This window comes from Rutidosis leptorrhynchoides, chromosome 1 (genome assembly GCF_046630445.1).
Source record: "Rutidosis leptorrhynchoides isolate AG116_Rl617_1_P2 chromosome 1, CSIRO_AGI_Rlap_v1, whole genome shotgun sequence".
Taxonomy (NCBI): Eukaryota; Viridiplantae; Streptophyta; class Magnoliopsida; order Asterales; family Asteraceae; genus Rutidosis; species Rutidosis leptorrhynchoides.
In genome coordinates, this window is record NC_092333.1 from 170,471,394 (window position 1) to 170,489,018 (window position 17,625).

Sequence of the window (17,625 nt, forward strand, 5' to 3'; positions counted from 1 at the left end):
TCTGGAACTTCTTCTAATCCATGAGATTCTGGAAGCTCTATCTTTTGAGGTGACCACCATGAAGAAGCTTCATCAAATACCACATTTCTTGAAGTATGACACTTTCCAGTATTTAGATCACAACATCTCCATCCTTTTTTTGATTCATCATAACCGACAAAAATGCACCGAATTGCCTTCTTATCAAATTTGCTTCGTAGATGATCTGGTACGAAGACGTAGCATACACATCCAAAAACCTTGAGATGGTTGACGGTTGGCTTGATCTTCCATAATCTTTCATATGGTGAAATATATCCCAACTTTGTTTGTGGGAGTCTGTTAATCACGTATGAAGCCGTCCTCATACATTCGGCCCAAAATCTTCCTGGTACATTCTTACCATGAAGCATACTTCATGGCAAGATGACGATTCTTACGTTCTGCCACTCCATTCTGTTGTGGAGTATTAGGGCAAGTTAATTGCCTTCTGATCTTGTGCTTCTCAAGATAGATATTGAACTCGGTTGATAAATATTCTCCTCCATTATCTGTGTGTAAGCACCTAATCTTATTATTGAGCTCACTTTCTATCTTCTTCTTGAACTCTTTAAACTTCTGAAAAGTCTCCGACTTTTCCTTCATGAAGTAAACCCACACATACCTTGAGAAGTCATCAATGAATGTCACCATATACTTCATTCCTCCAAGTGAAGTTTGTTTCACTAGGCCAAAGACTTCTGAGTGTATGAGCTCTAGTGGTGTCTTGGACTGATGTTGTGACTCCTTGAATGGCAATTGGTGAGCTTTTCCAAATTGACATCCAGCATATATTGTATCTGTTCGGATATCAATTTGAGGAAGCCCATTTACTATGTGTTTTACCATCATCTCCTTTAACTTGTTGTAGCCCACATGCCCAAGACGTTCATGCCACAGATTAGCCGTCTCATTCTTTCGAGTCTTATCCACATAAGCTGTTTCAGCAGATAATACATAGACCGATTCTATTCTTCTTCCATGCATAACTGGATTGCCAACCACCTTTACTCTCTTGAATACGGACACATCTTCTGGTCCAAAGAGCACATAGTTCCCTTCTGCTGTTAATTGTGGTACTGACAGTAAATTCTTCTTTAGGCCAGGGACAAGATACACCTTCTCGAGTCGGAGCTTATGAGAGTCGCCTTCACTTGAAATTATTGTCTTTCCAATGTGAGAAATAGACAACCTTGAGTTGTTGGCTGTCAACACGACTCTCTTTCCTTTGTAATCCTCCATTTCTTGCAGCTTCGTCCCATCGTTGGTCATATGATTTGAGCACCCAGAATCGATGATCCAATCATCTTTGTAGTTTATTGTTGACTTTAAGGTTGCTGCAAGAGCTTGATCATCCATGTCAGCTTCAACGGAGAGTCCTGCTTCTGCATCCCATGTTTCCTCATTAATGGTTGCTTCGAATGTGACCTCTTTCTTCTCATCTCTTGCGGCGGCCACATTTCCTTCAAAAGTTCGCCTTCTGAGGAATCTACAATCTCGAGCAAAATGACCCTTCTTGCCACAATTGAAGCATTCACCATTCTTTCTCTTATCATTTTCCCCGTATTGTTGGCGATGATCTCTTCTTCTTTGTTGAGCTCCCCCTGAAGCGCTGCCTTTTGATTTTGGGTGACCCTTCCACCCATATGTCTTACTTTCTTTCATCGCCTCTTGTCTTCGAGATGTTGCTTTCTTCTTATTGGTGAAGAGTGCCTCTTCTTCGCCTTTTATGCTTACTTCACTCATCTACTTGGCTAATGCTTCTTGGTTAGCCAATAAATTCTCCAACTCTATTAATGATGGTTGAGTAGGCCATCCTCTCACAGCAGCTATAAATCCATTATACTCGGACCTTAAGCCATGGATGATAATTCTCTTCATCCTTGCATCACTCACTTTCTCTTTAGGAGCAAGTTGAGATATCTCACGACAAATAGATTTCACCTTGGTGAAATACTGAGAAATAGACAGACTTCCTTGTGAGATACTCGCGAGCTCATTTTCCAAGAGCTGGAGGCGTGCTTCATTCTTCTTTGAAAATAATTTTTCAAAAGTTTCCCAAGCTGCCTTTGGTGTTTTCTCGTCAAGGATGTGCTCCAATAGATCCTCCTCGATTGTAGTCTTCAATATAAATAAAGCCTTCCCGGCCTTGATGTTCCATTTTCTTAAGGCTTCAGCATTTTCTTTCGGTGGAGGCGTTGTGTCACTGCCAGCAACTATTTCCCATAAATCCTGTCCTTGTAGGTAGGATTCTATACAAGTCCGCCAATAACCATAGTTGTGGTTATTGAGACTCTTGATTCCACTGCTCGTACTTGCAAGATCTGCCATCATGACGTCCAACGTCCAATAAGCTTGGTCCCTGACCGATGAGCTTTCACAGTTCCTAACTGTGCTTCGACAGAATCACCCTTATAGCCTTGGTGAAAACAAGTGGATGTAAACGTCCAACGTTTACCGATTAGTACCTCCATTAGCAATGGTCCCGAATGACCCGCTCTGATACCAATTGTTGGAAGCTTCGACGAGCCCAACACACCCACTATAGAGGACCTAGGTTATACTCACTCACTACACCAACACTTTGACGTTGGTTAGCCTTTAATTTTATAAATCCTTAGTGCACAATAATACTTAGGCGACAATGTCGACCATATATCGTTCAGGCGGTATAACCGACCATATATCACTTAGGCGGCAAAGCCGACCATATAATAGATACAACACAAGTGCACTAAGAACTTAAACACAAACTGAGGCTTAACCGGGAAACTTAACAAAGAACCCTTTTATTAATACAAAGAAACAATTACAATATTATAGACTCAACTCACACTCTTACTTCTTCACAACTTCTACTTCTAACTCTTTTTCACTTCTTAATTCTTCTCTACTTCACACTTCATTTACTCACACCTTACACAAATGAACTACTCATCACCCATATTTATACTAACCCATAGAACATTCTAGAAACTAGATATTTCCATGGATAAATATCTAGATATTTTCTACACATACAAATATCTAGATTTTTTCTATCAAATATTTCTAGATTTTTCCTACCATATTCTAAATTCTAGATATTTTCTTATATATATTAATATCTAGATATTTTACACATATACATCTACTAATACCAAATTTGCATTGTATTTTAACAGATTCTCCTTCAATATTTAAATCGATTTCTAAGGTATGATTTTTGTAGTTGATTATTTGTTTTGGTAAAGTATAAAACTTGAAAAGTTAGGGTTTTTTGGTTGCTGAATCAAGGTTAGTTTGTTAACTTTTTTACTTTAAAAATTAGGTGGTTTTAATACATTTACAAAGCTATCGACATATATTACACTAACTAGAAGTTATGCATTTGAAATGGTTATATTCAAATCCCTTTAATAAGAAACATATATCGTTTCTGACCTTTGATAGTTGCAAATTTTCTTTGATTTTTGTGTGCCTTCGGTGTGTATGATACTGATTAGTTTATTTATGTTGAGTATTCTGATTAGATATATTCTACTCGTATCAGATTATATTATGACAGTGGTACTTTTTTTATTCATGAAACAAGTTCCATTACTAATATTGGAAGTCATTGGGTAAAGTACATCTTGAATTCAGTGTATATAGTAATATGAATACTAAATTGTGTGTAGTAATATTTGTTTTATGAAGCAAGTATATATGTAGTCTTATTCTATTTAGTTTCCTTTTGTTGCTACAATTGAAGTGAATGAATGATTTAATTACACTAGAAATCTAGAATGTTTAAGTTAAATGCAACAAAGTATGCCTATTGTTCTGGTAATGTAAATCATGAACACTATATATATATATATATATATATATATATATATATATATATATATATATATATATATATATATATATATATATATATATATATATATATACTGGAGTATGTATCTTTGTCTACTTGTTAAAATTGTTATTATCGTGCAGGTACCGTCCCGAATCATACCGCAACCGAAAATACCGAAACCGAAATTTTCCAAAATCAAGTACCGAATACCGAACTGAACTAAGAAATCGGTACCGGTTCGGTACCGGTATCGGTACCAATATTTTCGGTATAGTACCGAATGGAACCGAATTAGAGCTGCACATTTTGACTTAATATTGTGATTTACGCTAACTTTTTTGTAGCCTGAATCCCTCTATGCTCATGCACTATTTCAATCAGAATAGGCCGAATGAGTTTCGTTTTTTATTTCAAGCTTTCTAAAAACTATGAGGAGCTTCCACTTTGTTTTCAAGAAAATATAAGGGTATGATAGTCATTATTCATATTGGCTTGTAGTCTTATTATATTGTTTTAAGTCTCACAGTATATTGATTTGTATTTGTTACAAAAAATGATCGATGGTGACGCAGAGAGGGCATAAGGTTCTTTCAGTAGATTCTATAGTACCATGTAGGGAAAAATTAAAGATGTTGGAGCAAGTGACCAACTTAGATGATATTCAATTAAGTGCAACTGAAAAGATACTGATGAATGCTTTCAATGAAAATCCGGTCCTTTTACGTCCCGAACATAAAATGTATCTGGCATGTATTTTTGAATATGTAATTACATTTATATTCACAAAAAATCTGGTGAACATTTATAAAGGACATATCCTAAGTAATATGCCCAATGGTCCTAAAGAGATTTTATAGTTTTTATAATTCGGTATTTAAAATCGGTTTCCCCATACCGAACTGGTACCGATATCGAATTTACCGAAACCAAATTTACCCAAAATTAAGAACCGAAACCGAAACCGATACCGAATCCCTATCGGTACTGATTTTCGGTACCGGTGCGGTACTGGTTCGGTTTCGGTTTTTCAGGATTTTTGCTCATCCCTAGGCTTAACTACAATTCTATGCAACTGACTCTATAAACATTCAATGGATTGAATATGATTTTTTTAATGATGCTTATATCAAGGGATTGAATATTTACCTAAAATTTATCAGAACCATGACTTTTCTTTTTCTGTTGTGAACAGCTCACCTTTGGTTAAGCAAATATCAGTCAATAGAAGTCATAATAACAATGGTATTAACTTTTTTCGCACCTTGGATTTTCTTATGTAATGTATTATATGCATAGCACCTTTTACTTGACCTGTATGCATGTTTGAAACCTGCACTAAAGAGTTTCCCAAATTTTATTAAGCGTAGATATTTTGACTATATGATATGCTGTTCAGGCACCAGCAGTTGGAAGTTCGAAACAACGCCAACAACTTATATACTGTTCAGGCACCAGCTATCGACCCAGTACAATTGGTGATCATGTACCGAACACTGATGAAAGAAATATGCTTGCAAGAATATTCAACTGGTTCAGTAAGTTGCTTTAACTCAGATTTGAGTATTTATCTTATAAGTTGTAGTTTTTGTTTATAACATGTAATCAGTTGTATGCTCAGTAATCTTAGAGCATTTCTCTTAGTTCAATAGCTGCTGGAAGTAAATGACACATTTTAGTAACTATCTTCAGCTAAAATTTTACACCAGGTGGTCATTAATGAATTTTATGGAAGTATGATGGATTTAACACCAACTTTAAACACAGTTGGACTTTCGTTGTTGTAAGTTTACGAGTATCATTTATCATAATTGATATTAACAAAAATTTAAAAGCTCTTTTTCAAAGTTGATTAATAAATGTACTTAGTCCATAAGTTACAGTATCCGAAGATAGTGTTCTCTGCATTCATGAGCTAAAACTTTTGAATACATCTTCTCTAATAAATCAAATGACTTTTTCCTTATGTCTTTTTTCTCGCTATTTTGGTACCGGTGTTTTGGCCACTTTAGTAGTTGTTTTGGCTAGGGAACATTGAAAACAGACTTAGAAGTATACAAAATTTTATCCAATGAGCGTAGTATCATAGGAATGTATTTTTCTACATTAGTGAAATGTATTGTTCTACATTAGTTTCATTGTCTTAGTGTATAAAATTTCATTTTATAAATGAAACTGAATCTACATTTTTGTCCTGCTGATTGATTTAATTTATGTAATGGAATAGTAACAAGTCATGGAATATTAGAATAAACCCAAGAAGTTTTCCGATGATTCCTTCCTATATGTAGGAATTCATTTTGTTTTTTTTTCTTCCCAATTTGTTGCATTAGTCGTGTTTACGTATAATTGGTTTGACGACATCTTCGTACTTTTTGTTTTCATTGGTTGTTAGGGGCTACGGCTATTGGATTTGAGAATCACTGTTCCGATATCCTATTTCAGGTTGGAGTATGAGAAAAAGATGGAGAAATTTTTTTTTTTCGAACGGCCATAATATATTAAAAAAACTAGCGAGAAGCTAGAAGAAAAACAAAGCAAAAAACCAAAGAAATAAAAAACGAAAAAATTACATAGAATTTAAAGGATCTTTCAACCAATCCGTCCAATTTATCTTGGGTTTGTGAAGTCTCGAAAACAACCAAGAGAAACCAGAAGAAACAATGTTGTCAAACACATGAGATTTCCATTGCTTATGATCTTTGAAAATAATGCCATTGCGAAGCGACCAAATGTTCCAAAAAGTCGAGAAAACATTAATCATAATTATGAGTTTCTTCTTTCGATGATTAGAAAAAGAATCTATCCAACTCCAGACTTCGTCAACTGAATCCCATATCGGAATAGAAATACCAAGCCAACGTCCTACCTTACACCAAATCTAGTAGGATGTATCACATCTAACAAACAGATGACTATGAGATTCTTCCGAAACGTCGCATAAACCACAACATGAATTATCAAAGGTTAAACCTTTAGCTTCCAAGTTCCGAAGAGTAGCAAGTCTGTGAAGTTTTAGCCGCCAAATAAAGATATTAACTTTGATCGAAACATAATTACACCAAACAGTTTTAAACGAAAAGGAGGCATGATAAGAAGAATCAATAATTTTTCTAGCAGAGTGCGTATAAAAAACACCATCATTAGATTTATCCCACCACCAACGATCCGGCTCACCTGAAAACGAAACAGAATCGAGAAGAAAAAGAAGCTGAGCATGCTGCAATTGCTCGGCCCCACTTCTGTGCTCACGACGCCATAACCAGGACCATCCAGAATCAGAAAAATGCGAAGCAACAGAACCAAATTTGACAGTATCCAAAGCGAAAGATCGAGGAAAGCGGATAGCTAAAGAGTCATGACCAATCCAAGGGTCATGCCAAAAATCCGTATGTAACCCATTTCCTACCTTGATGCTCAAACTTTCCTGAGGAAGAACATTATCATGGTGTAATTTTGAAACAACAGAATGAATAGCAGACCATGAGCCAGAAGCATTAGGCATACATGGCATTGAATTACCTTTGTGTAACCCATGAATGGCAGAGATAACCTTTACCCAAAGCGCATCCTTATTAGAGAAGAATCTCCACCTCCATTTGTAAAGAAGAGCAAGATTTAAAGACTTTAAACAATTGACCGAAAGACCTCCTTTATCATATGGGTTTTGTATTAAGCGCCAATTAACCCAATGAATTTTCCTCTCATTATCTTTAGCTCCCCAAAAAAAAGAGGAACGAAGTGATTCTATACGTTGAATGACTTTCTTAGGCGCTTCAAAAAGCGACATAGTAAAGGTAGCAATGGAACCCATAACTGATTTAACCAACGTTAATCTACCACCAAAGGAGAGTAGATTTGCTTTCCAAGATGCAAGGCGATTCTTTACTTTGTCGATGACACCTTTCCAACCCTCGAATCGATGCATATTTTGGCCAACCGAAATGCCAAGGAACGTGAAAGGAAAATTAGCCGAAGAGCAGCCAAGAACTCTAGCTAAACGATTGACCTCATTGGAGTCAACTCCCACACTAAAGACCGAAGATTTGTGAAGGTTGATCTTCAATCCTGAAACAGCAAAAAAACAACCAAGAATAGTGACCAGGTTATAAGCGTTGTAGACATCCCATTCTCCAATAAACAAAACATCATCTGCATAACAACATAGATTAAGCCGAATGTTATTTATACGATTATTAATACGTAATCCAGAGTAAAGAGAAGCATCCGACGCATCATTAATAGCCGCATGGAGGCCTTCCATTCCGATAATAAATAAGAAAGGAGAAAGAGGGTCGCCTTGTCGTAAGCCTCTTTCAATGGAAAATTCAGAAGAAGGACTACCATTTAAAAGTAAAGATGCTTTCGAAGATTTCAAACAAGCTTTGATCCACAAGATCCATTTCATATCAAAACCCATGAATCGCATCATAGAGAAAATGTAAGACCAATGAATCGAGTCGAAAGCTTTATCAAAATCAACCTTAAAAAGCATAGCCTTTTTCTTTTTTCGCTTGCACCAATCAACGACTTCATTAACAATTAAAGGACCATCCAAAATTTGTCTTTCTTTGATAAAAGCGGATTGTTCCGGGCTAATAACAGAACCGATAACCGAAGATAATCGAGTAGCAAGAAGTTTAGCGATTATTTTGTATTGAACTCCGATGAGACTAATAGGGCGATAATCCTGAATCGAGACAGGACTATCCTTCTTTGGAATAAGAGAGAAAAAGGAAGAGTTACATCCCCGCTGGATAACACATAAATCTTGAAAATTTCGAACCATATCAATAACATCATTGCTAATTAAGCTCCAAAAATGTTTGCAGAATTTAAAAGAGAAACCGTCAGGACCCGGAGATTTATCGCTACTACAAGACCATATTGCTTTTTTAATTTCTTCCGGAGAAAAAGCCTCAATTAATGTTCCAGCTTGTGTAGTAGAAAGTTTCCGAATATACCTGCTAGGCGATGTAATAGCAATGCAATCTGATGATTTAAATTTGTTAACGAAAAAATCATAGAAAATTTCTTTGACTGAAGAGGGTTGTGTAACCCAAACGCCATTCGATAAAATACCCGGAATCTGTAATTTTTTTCATTTCCTATTAATTGCAGTGTGAAAAAAAGTGCTATTCTCATCACCCAATGATGTAAAAATTCTCTGATTTTTTTGAGCTAAATTATCGGCTTCAATAGCTTCCAATTTTGCAATATCTTTAAGAATTGTAACCCTTTCTCGAGCTCGAGTATTGTAACATCCCGTGTTTTTCCGTTAAATTTATTTTAACACCGTCTTTTTTTTTAAATAATACCTTTCGTTATTTAAATTCGTAGTTTCCGTTGACTAACGTTCATAATATTTCCGTTATTTAATTATAACATCACTCATTTACTCGAGCGTTTTCAAAATATTCGTTCGGTAAAATCCCGCACCCGCTTCTAAACTCGAGGGACTAAAATTGACACGGGGCAAACTAGTTGACTAGGTCAACTAGTCCACCCCAATCACCACCATTCAACCATCTCCCTCTCTCTCTCTTTCTCTCTAGCAAGAACACACACAAACCCCAACTTCATAAAATCATCATCTAAATTCGGATCGGGAAGCAAACTTCAAAACAAATTACATATTCGTGATCCTCTCATCATCCTCTTCGATTTGGTACCAATTTCATCCATTTTGGGTAACATTTCTAAAACACTAAGATTTCTCTAAATTCGTGTTTTTGATTTGAAATGGTGTTAGTTAGTGTCTATGGCTCGTGTCTAGCATGAATATATGTTTGGTTTGCTCGATTTGATGTTTTGGTGTAACTAGCTTGAAAATGAAAAGTGTATGCTTAATCTTTGATTTTGGATGATGAAATGTGTTTAGATGTTAATGCTTGTGTGTTCAAAGTGTTAGTTACTTCAATAGCTTCGTTTTGGTGTGTTGATTGACATGAAAACCTTACATTAACATGATTAGTGATTTTGAGGTTTGGTTAGGGTTTGACAACTCTTAAAACGAACTTTTGATGCGTTGAATGCTTATTAATGTTATTGATAAGTGTTTAGTTGTATTACATGTTTCATTACCTTCAAAACGGCATATCATATGTATAAATCGGATTCCCGAAACTTGAATTGCAATTGATGAACTTGAAACCTTGTTTTGAAACGTTTAACGAACTTTCGACGAGATTTTTGTTGTCTAAAATGATAAATTTGATTTAGGAAATGTATCTAGTTGTGTTCCTTGTCGAAAGAGCTTTCCGGTGATATAAAATACATGTCTTGATTGTTTGCGGATCATAAACTAGGATTGATTGAAGTTTGGCTCGTGCCTTGTGTTTTCTGCAAACAGGACCTGTAAGCCTCTTGGGACGCCGTCCCAACCTCCTAGACGCCGTCCCACCTTTTGAACCTAGACGCCGTCTAGGATATCAGGACGCCGTCCCACCCTTCAATGTGGGACGCCGTCTAGCAATTTGGGACGCCGTCCCATTGTGCTAAAACTGGCTGTTTTGCTTGGTCATTTGACGTAAAATGTTTGATATGCTACGGACCTCCGATTAACGTGAAACTTGGCCAACATGCTCATATATGATTATATAACTTAGAAAAATTGTCGGATACCCGACCCGACATCGTTGACTTTGACTTTGACCAAGTTTGACTTTTAGCCAAACTTAACCAAACGTTTATGCAATCGTTCTAACATGCTTTTATACTTCATTCTCGCATGAAACTTGACAACGTGATTCACATGCTATACTTTTCGAGTCTTAACGAGCCATAGGACTAATTGAACACATTTCACCCGACCTTGTGTCGTAACCGGTTAATTGATACAACTTACTTGTTTAGGTCAAGGCTAAGCAACTTTCATGCATACGTTACTTTGTGAAGTACTTTTATACTCGTGCACTCGAGGTGAGATCATTAGTCCCACCTTTTCAACAACTTTTATTCTTTTAAATCGTGGGCTGAGAAACATATACATTACATACTTATATACATTTCACATGTATATATACTTTTCATACTTTTATACTTTGAACACAAATACGAATACAAAGATACAGACGAGTTAGAACAAAAAGTCCTCAATCCAATTATCATTAGTTCCACTTGCAGGGTGTAAGTGTAAGCGAGTAATTATGTTGTGTGGCCATACGGGTTTAACGAACCCTCATTCAGACGGTTCGCTACCGTTAGTGGATGAAATATAATTTCAACGTGCATAGTGTATGTTCTAACACTATATTCAAAATTCAGAGGGAAGATTCAGTTAAGCTTTGGTAATTGGGTGCTCGCAATACAAACTACATTCTTCGGAATAAATACGATTTGGATAATCATCTATACAAACTATTGTGGTTCAAAATATACTTTCACAAATACATTTATGATCTCACCAACGTTTTTCGTTGACAGTTTTTCTACATGTTTTCTCAGGTTCATACTTGGCTACTTGATACATGCTTCCGCACTCTTTGATTACTTGATTGGAGTCAACCATGCATGCATACGCTAGGGATAGCACTTTTGGATTCAAACTTTTGTTTACATACTTACGCTATTTATAGCAACTGTGTTTTTAAACTAATTATGTTGCAAGTTATTTCATTTATACTTTATGACTTTTGTAAACTTAGACTTGTTGTCGAACGGTTTTGTAAACTAAACTTGCAAGTCTTGTACCTTTCAAATGAATGCGACATAATTTTGGTCAAACGAGTCTCATATAGGGACTACGACCACGCAACGGGACCTAAGTTAACGGCGCCGTCAATAACGGTTTTGGTCGGGTCGTTACAAGTGGTATCAGAGCGTTGGTTGTAGGGAACTAGGACGTGCATTAGTATGTCTAACAGAGTCGTTAGGACGCATTAGTGAGTCTAGACTACAACCGGATAGTTAGCATTTGCATTCTGACATACATTTGCTATAGATAGCACTTACTTGACTACTTGTGCATTATACTTGAATCATTCTTAGGAAAACTTTTTAATGGTACCCAACCTTCATCATACGAACTCGTATTCCGCCACTTTTTGGTAACACACGTAAATTCATGATTCGTACACGTATGGATGACGACGACTTCATTAGTCACACTTGTTCGGGAACTCAGTCTCCCGGATTGTTATTTGCCACCGTTTCAACTTACTATCGGTTTCCCACTGGTGTTTCTTACTATCTACTTTTTGGTGTTACTACCATCACTACTCTAGGTGAGTATCGTCATCAACATTTATCGCTACGGTTGCGTGCTACTCGTTATCATGACTCGTTACTCTTTTCATACCTAAATACATTATTGTTTGAATCGAACCGATTTGACGTTAACAATCATTTATACACTTCCCGTGGGGAAACGCTTCTTTAGAGTTGTAGAAACTATTTCGATTTAATACGAGTCACGTTTGAGACGTCGTTACATTTTGTTCATTTTAGGTCTTCCCGATGACACGAACTTGAATCTATAGAGTGATGTGGGAATGGAGGTATGAGTTAGCGTAATATAACGACACTCGATCAACGTGGTTATATTACGGTAAGACATACCAAAGTTCTAGTGACGCGTGATGGTGGTTAGACTCGATCAACCTAAACACCACCATGTGCCATGTACATGACTTCATCTTTTCAGGTTTGGACATCCGAAAACTCCGAGAATATTTATAACAACCATACCGGGGACACACCTTCAATTATTGTCAAATTATATTTATGCTTCCGAATGAATTACCGATTCCATTCGACTTCAACCGTATGTCACACGGGTATACTAGCTCGTCCTCGCACAGTCTTATTGACTAACTACAATTTACTCGTTATGCTCACATCGGGGCGGAAACTTCTCTTGCATCACACTCGTACTTCCGGTTCAGGAAATCCTTATTCTAAATTCCCAATGGAGAGAGACTCTCCACGTTATACTAGTATTCACCTCGAGGGTGAATAGTTCCGACGAACGTTTTTCTTTCAGAAACCGAGGAGAACTTGCCCCGACGAACGTTTTTGGAAACCGATAAATCTTCCGCGACGCGAATTTTCTTGAGAAACTTGTCCTAGCTAACGTTTTCAATTCCTAGCAAACTTGTTCAATATGCCTTAGGGAAATGTACCCCGTTTCGGATCGAGATCCTCGTTTCACTTCTAGATTTTGGAGTACCTTACAAAAAGCCTCGGGACCGCGTTTAGACATGAGTACCGCGTACCATCCACAACCCGACGGACCGAACAAACATGCGATTTAAACCTTGGAAACCATAATACAAGTTTGTATTACCAACTTCAAATTTACTTGAGAAAAGTATTTTCCTTTAGCTTAATCCTCGTACTACAATGATTTTCATTCGAGTTTTAACGTCACACCTTTTGAAACCACATGTGACCGGAAACATCATCCTCCTTTTTGTCGAAACCAAGTAAACGATGATCAATTCACCGGGGCCGAGAGGATTTATTCATGAGCAATCGAGAGAATTTATTCATATTCAGGCAAAACCCTACGCGACTCGTAATCACCAAGAGCTACGCCGATGTTAGACGTAAACATTTCAAATTCCACGTGGGAAACCGCGTCACGTTAAGAGTCGCACCTTGGAAAGGTGCAATCCGTTTCGGGAAAACGTAGGAAGCTAAATCCGCGATATTTTGATCCTTTAAATTCTTGGGGTGTTTTGGACCCGTCGCTAGCCGTTTAGATTTTCCGACTCATTTTGAGTCTCCGTTTATCCTACATTCGATGTATCAACTCAAAGACGTGTTTTGCGAAACGAGAACTTGTTATCTCCTTTGATGAACTCACTATCGACGATAAACCTCACTTCCTAGGAGGACCGGTTGAAACCATGAATCATGGAAGCCAAACCTTAAAACAACATATGATCCCGACCGTCAAAATTCGTGGAAATACTCAAGGACGTACCTTCACTTATCCGTAGAATTTACAACGCAAGATCTCGAGTAAGACTCAACAACTACTACTTCCAACTAAATTTCGGGACGAAATTTCTTTTGAGGTGTGGATAATGTAACATCCCGTGTTTTTCCGTTAAATTTATTTTAACACCGTCTTTTTTTTTAAATAATACCTTTCGTTATTTAAATTCGTAGTTTCCGTTGACTAACGTTCATAATATTTCCGTTATTTAATTATAACATCACTCATTTACTCGAGCGTTTTCAAAATATTCGTTCGGTAAAATCCCGCACCCGCTTCTAAACTCGAGGGACTAAAATTGACACGGGGCAAACTAGTTGACTAGGTCAACTAGTCCACCCCAATCACCACCATTCAACCATCTCCCTCTCTCTCTCTTTCTCTCTAGCAAGAACACACACAAACCCCAACTTCATAAAATCATCATCTAAATTCGGATCGGGAAGCAAACTTCAAAACAAATTACATATTCGTGATCCTCTCATCATCCTCTTCGATTTGGTACCAATTTCATCCATTTTGGGTAACATTTCTAAAACACTAAGATTTCTCTAAATTCGTGTTTTTGATTTGAAATGGTGTTAGTTAGTGTCTATGGCTCGTGTCTAGCATGAATATATGTTTGGTTTGCTCGATTTGATGTTTTGGTGTAACTAGCTTGAAAATGAAAAGTGTATGCTTAATCTTTGATTTTGGATGATGAAATGTGTTTAGATGTTAATGCTTGTGTGTTCAAAGTGTTAGTTACTTCAATAGCTTCGTTTTGGTGTGTTGATTGACATGAAAACCTTACATTAACATGATTAGTGATTTTGAGGTTTGGTTAGGGTTTGACAACTCTTAAAACGAACTTTTGATGCGTTGAATGCTTATTAATGTTATTGATAAGTGTTTAGTTGTATTACATGTTTCATTACCTTCAAAACGGCATATCATATGTATAAATCGGATTCCCAAAACTTGAATTGCAATTGATGAACTTGAAACCTTGTTTTGAAACGTTTAACGAACTTTCGACGAGATTTTTGTTGTCTAAAATGATAAATTTGATTTAGGAAATGTATCTAGTTGTGTTCCTTGTCGAAAGAGCTTTCCGGTGATATAAAATACATGTCTTGATTGTTTGCGGATCATAAACTAGGATTGATTGAAGTTTGGCTCGTGCCTTGTGTTTTCTGCAAACAGGACCTGTAAGCCTCTTGGGACGCCGTCCCAACCTCCTAGACACCGTCCCACCTTTTGAACCTAGACGCCGTCTAGGATATCAGGACGCCGTCCCACCCTTCAATGTGGGACGCCGTCTAGCAATTTGGGACGCCGTCCCATTGTGCTAAAACTGGCTGTTTTGCTTGGTCATTTGACGTAAAATGTTTGATATGCTACGGACCTCCGATTAACGTGAAACTTGGCCAACATGCTCATATATGATTATATAACTTAGAAAAATTGTCGGATACCCGACCCGACATCGTTGACTTTGACTTTGACCAAGTTTGACTTTTAGCCAAACTTAACCAAACGTTTATGCAATCGTTCTAACATGCTTTTATACTTCATTCTCGCATGAAACTTGACAACGTGATTCACATGCTATACTTTTCGAGTCTTAACGAGCCATAGGACTAATTGAACACATTTCACCCGACCTTGTGTCGTAACCGGTTAATTGATACAACTTACTTGTTTAGGTCAAGGCTAAGCAACTTTCATGCATACGTTACTTTGTGAAGTAGTTTTATACTCGTGCACTCGAGGTGAGATCATTAGTCCCACCTTTTCAACAACTTTTATTCTTTTAAATCGTGGGCTGAGAAACATATACATTACATACTTATATACATTTCACATGTATATATACTTTTCATACTTTTATACTTTGAACACAAATACGAATACAAAGATACAGACGAGTTAGAACAAAAAGTCCTCAATCCAATTATCATTAGTTCCACTTGCAGGGTGTAAGTGTAAGCGAGTAATTATGTTGTGTGGCCATACGGGTTTAACGAACCCTCATTCAGACGGTTCGCTACCGTTAGTGGATGAAATATAATTTCAACGTGCATAGTGTATGTTCTAACACTATATTCAAAATTCAGAGGGAAGATTCAGTTAAGCTTTGGTAATTGGGTGCTCGCAATACAAACTACATTCTTCGGAATAAATACGATTTGGATAATCATCTATACAAACTATTGTGGTTCAAAATATACTTTCACAAATACATTTATGATCTCACCAACGTTTTTCGTTGACAGTTTTTCTACATGTTTTCTCAGGTTCATACTTGGCTACTTGATACATGCTTCCGCACTCTTTGATTACTTGATTGGAGTCAACCATGCATGCATACGCTAGGGATAGCACTTTTGGATTCAAACTTTTGTTTACATACTTACGCTATTTATAGCAACTGTGTTTTTAAACTAATTATGTTGCAAGTTATTTCATTTATACTTTATGACTTTTGTAAACTTAGACTTGTTGTCGAACGGTTTTGTAAACTAAACTTGCAAGTCTTGTACCTTTCAAATGAATGCGACATAATTTTGGTCAAACGAGTCTCATATAGGGACTACGACCACGCAACGGGACCTAAGTTAACGGCGCCGTCAATAACGGTTTTGGTCGGGTCGTTACAAGTATCATGCATTACTCCATTATCAATCTGCGCATCAATGTCAGCCAAATGTAACAAAAGCTGACTTTTTTCATTATTCGATCGAAGACGAATTTATTTGTGCCAAGATCTTAACGCCTCTTTGACATGTTTCAATTTGTTTTTGAAACGTGTTTGAGGATTATAAGTCGAAGATGAATTGAAATTGTGCCAAGCGTTGATTACAATGTCATCAAAACCTTCAATATCAAACCAAGAGTTGAAAAGTTTAAAAAGGATAGGGCCGTAATCAATTGGATTATTTTTCAAAATAATGGGGCAATGATCCGACCAAATATTTGAAAGAATTAAACCCGTTAAGCTCGGAAAAACATCCAATAGCTCTTCTGAAACAAGGAACCGGTCAAGCTTAGCTCGTTGAGTGAAAGATTTGTTAAATCTAGTGAATTCACGTCCCCCCATAGGAATATCCAAAAGATTACTAGAAGCGATAAAGTTGTTGAAGTCTACAGCTTCGGTATTACTGAAATGAGCACCAAATCTTTCCTGAGGGTTTCTTACTGTGTTGAAATCACCAAAAACAATAAAATGACCTGCATTAGAGGATACAAACGAAGTAATGTAATCCCATAGACACCTCTTTCTAATTCTAGATTGGGGAGCATATACATTGATGAGAAAACATGGAGAAGAGCAATTAGCCAAAGTTCCTGCTACAATAAGCACATTAGATAAAGAAATAATATTGCTACATGAAAAAACACTTGGATCCCACATTGTTAAAATACCACCAGAACGTCCCGAGGCACTTGATGAAGCAAATCTGAAATGAAAGTTTCCCCAAAGCGCTTTGAAAGCGGCATGATTAGGGGAAGTAAGCTTTGTTTCTTGAATACCTAGAATGGTGATAGCATGTTCATTGCACAAATTACGAATCCATCTTTGCTTAAAATCGAAATTCACCCCTCCTCCAATATTAATTGACATAAAATTCAGTAAATCATATTAAATCCACGCATACTCAAGACAACCTTTTTTAAGTTTGCGGGACAATTCTTTACATCATAACCAAGGAGTTCACCAAATTTTTTTAGTTTGGTCGAAGCAGCAGTGGAGTTAAATGAGTGGGAATCCGAACTTACTACCGGAGAATGAAATCGCACTCCATTGAAACCTGGGGCTTTAGAAAAAGAAGAACTGTTAGACATGCTAACCTTATGT

At 36.8% G+C, this 17,625-nt stretch overlaps 1 protein-coding gene across 1 annotated transcript; it reads right to left on the minus strand.

Moving 5' to 3' along the window:
• Positions 1–6,722: 6,722 nt before the first annotated feature.
• LOC139891676 (uncharacterized) lies at positions 6,723–17,391 on the minus strand. The gene is made up of 2 exons (XM_071874662.1): positions 16,630–17,391; positions 6,723–8,930 (listed from the first exon to the last, which is right to left on the minus strand). Exons 1-2 carry the CDS (start codon positions 17,389–17,391, stop codon positions 6,723–6,725), a joined length of 2,970 nt encoding a protein of 989 aa, XP_071730763.1.
• Positions 17,392–17,625: the final 234 nt, after the last annotated feature.

What these genes read in the sequence shown, in the direction of transcription:
- LOC139891676 (XM_071874662.1), bottom strand. Translation starts at nt 17,391, where the DNA reads ATGTCAATTAATATTGGAGGAGGGGTGAATTTCGATTTTAAGCAAAGA. An exon ending in TTGAAGGTTTTGATGACATT is followed by an intron (nt 8,931 to 16,629) that starts GTAATCAACGCT and finishes AAAAAATTACAG; the next exon opens with ATTCCGGGTATTTTATCGAA.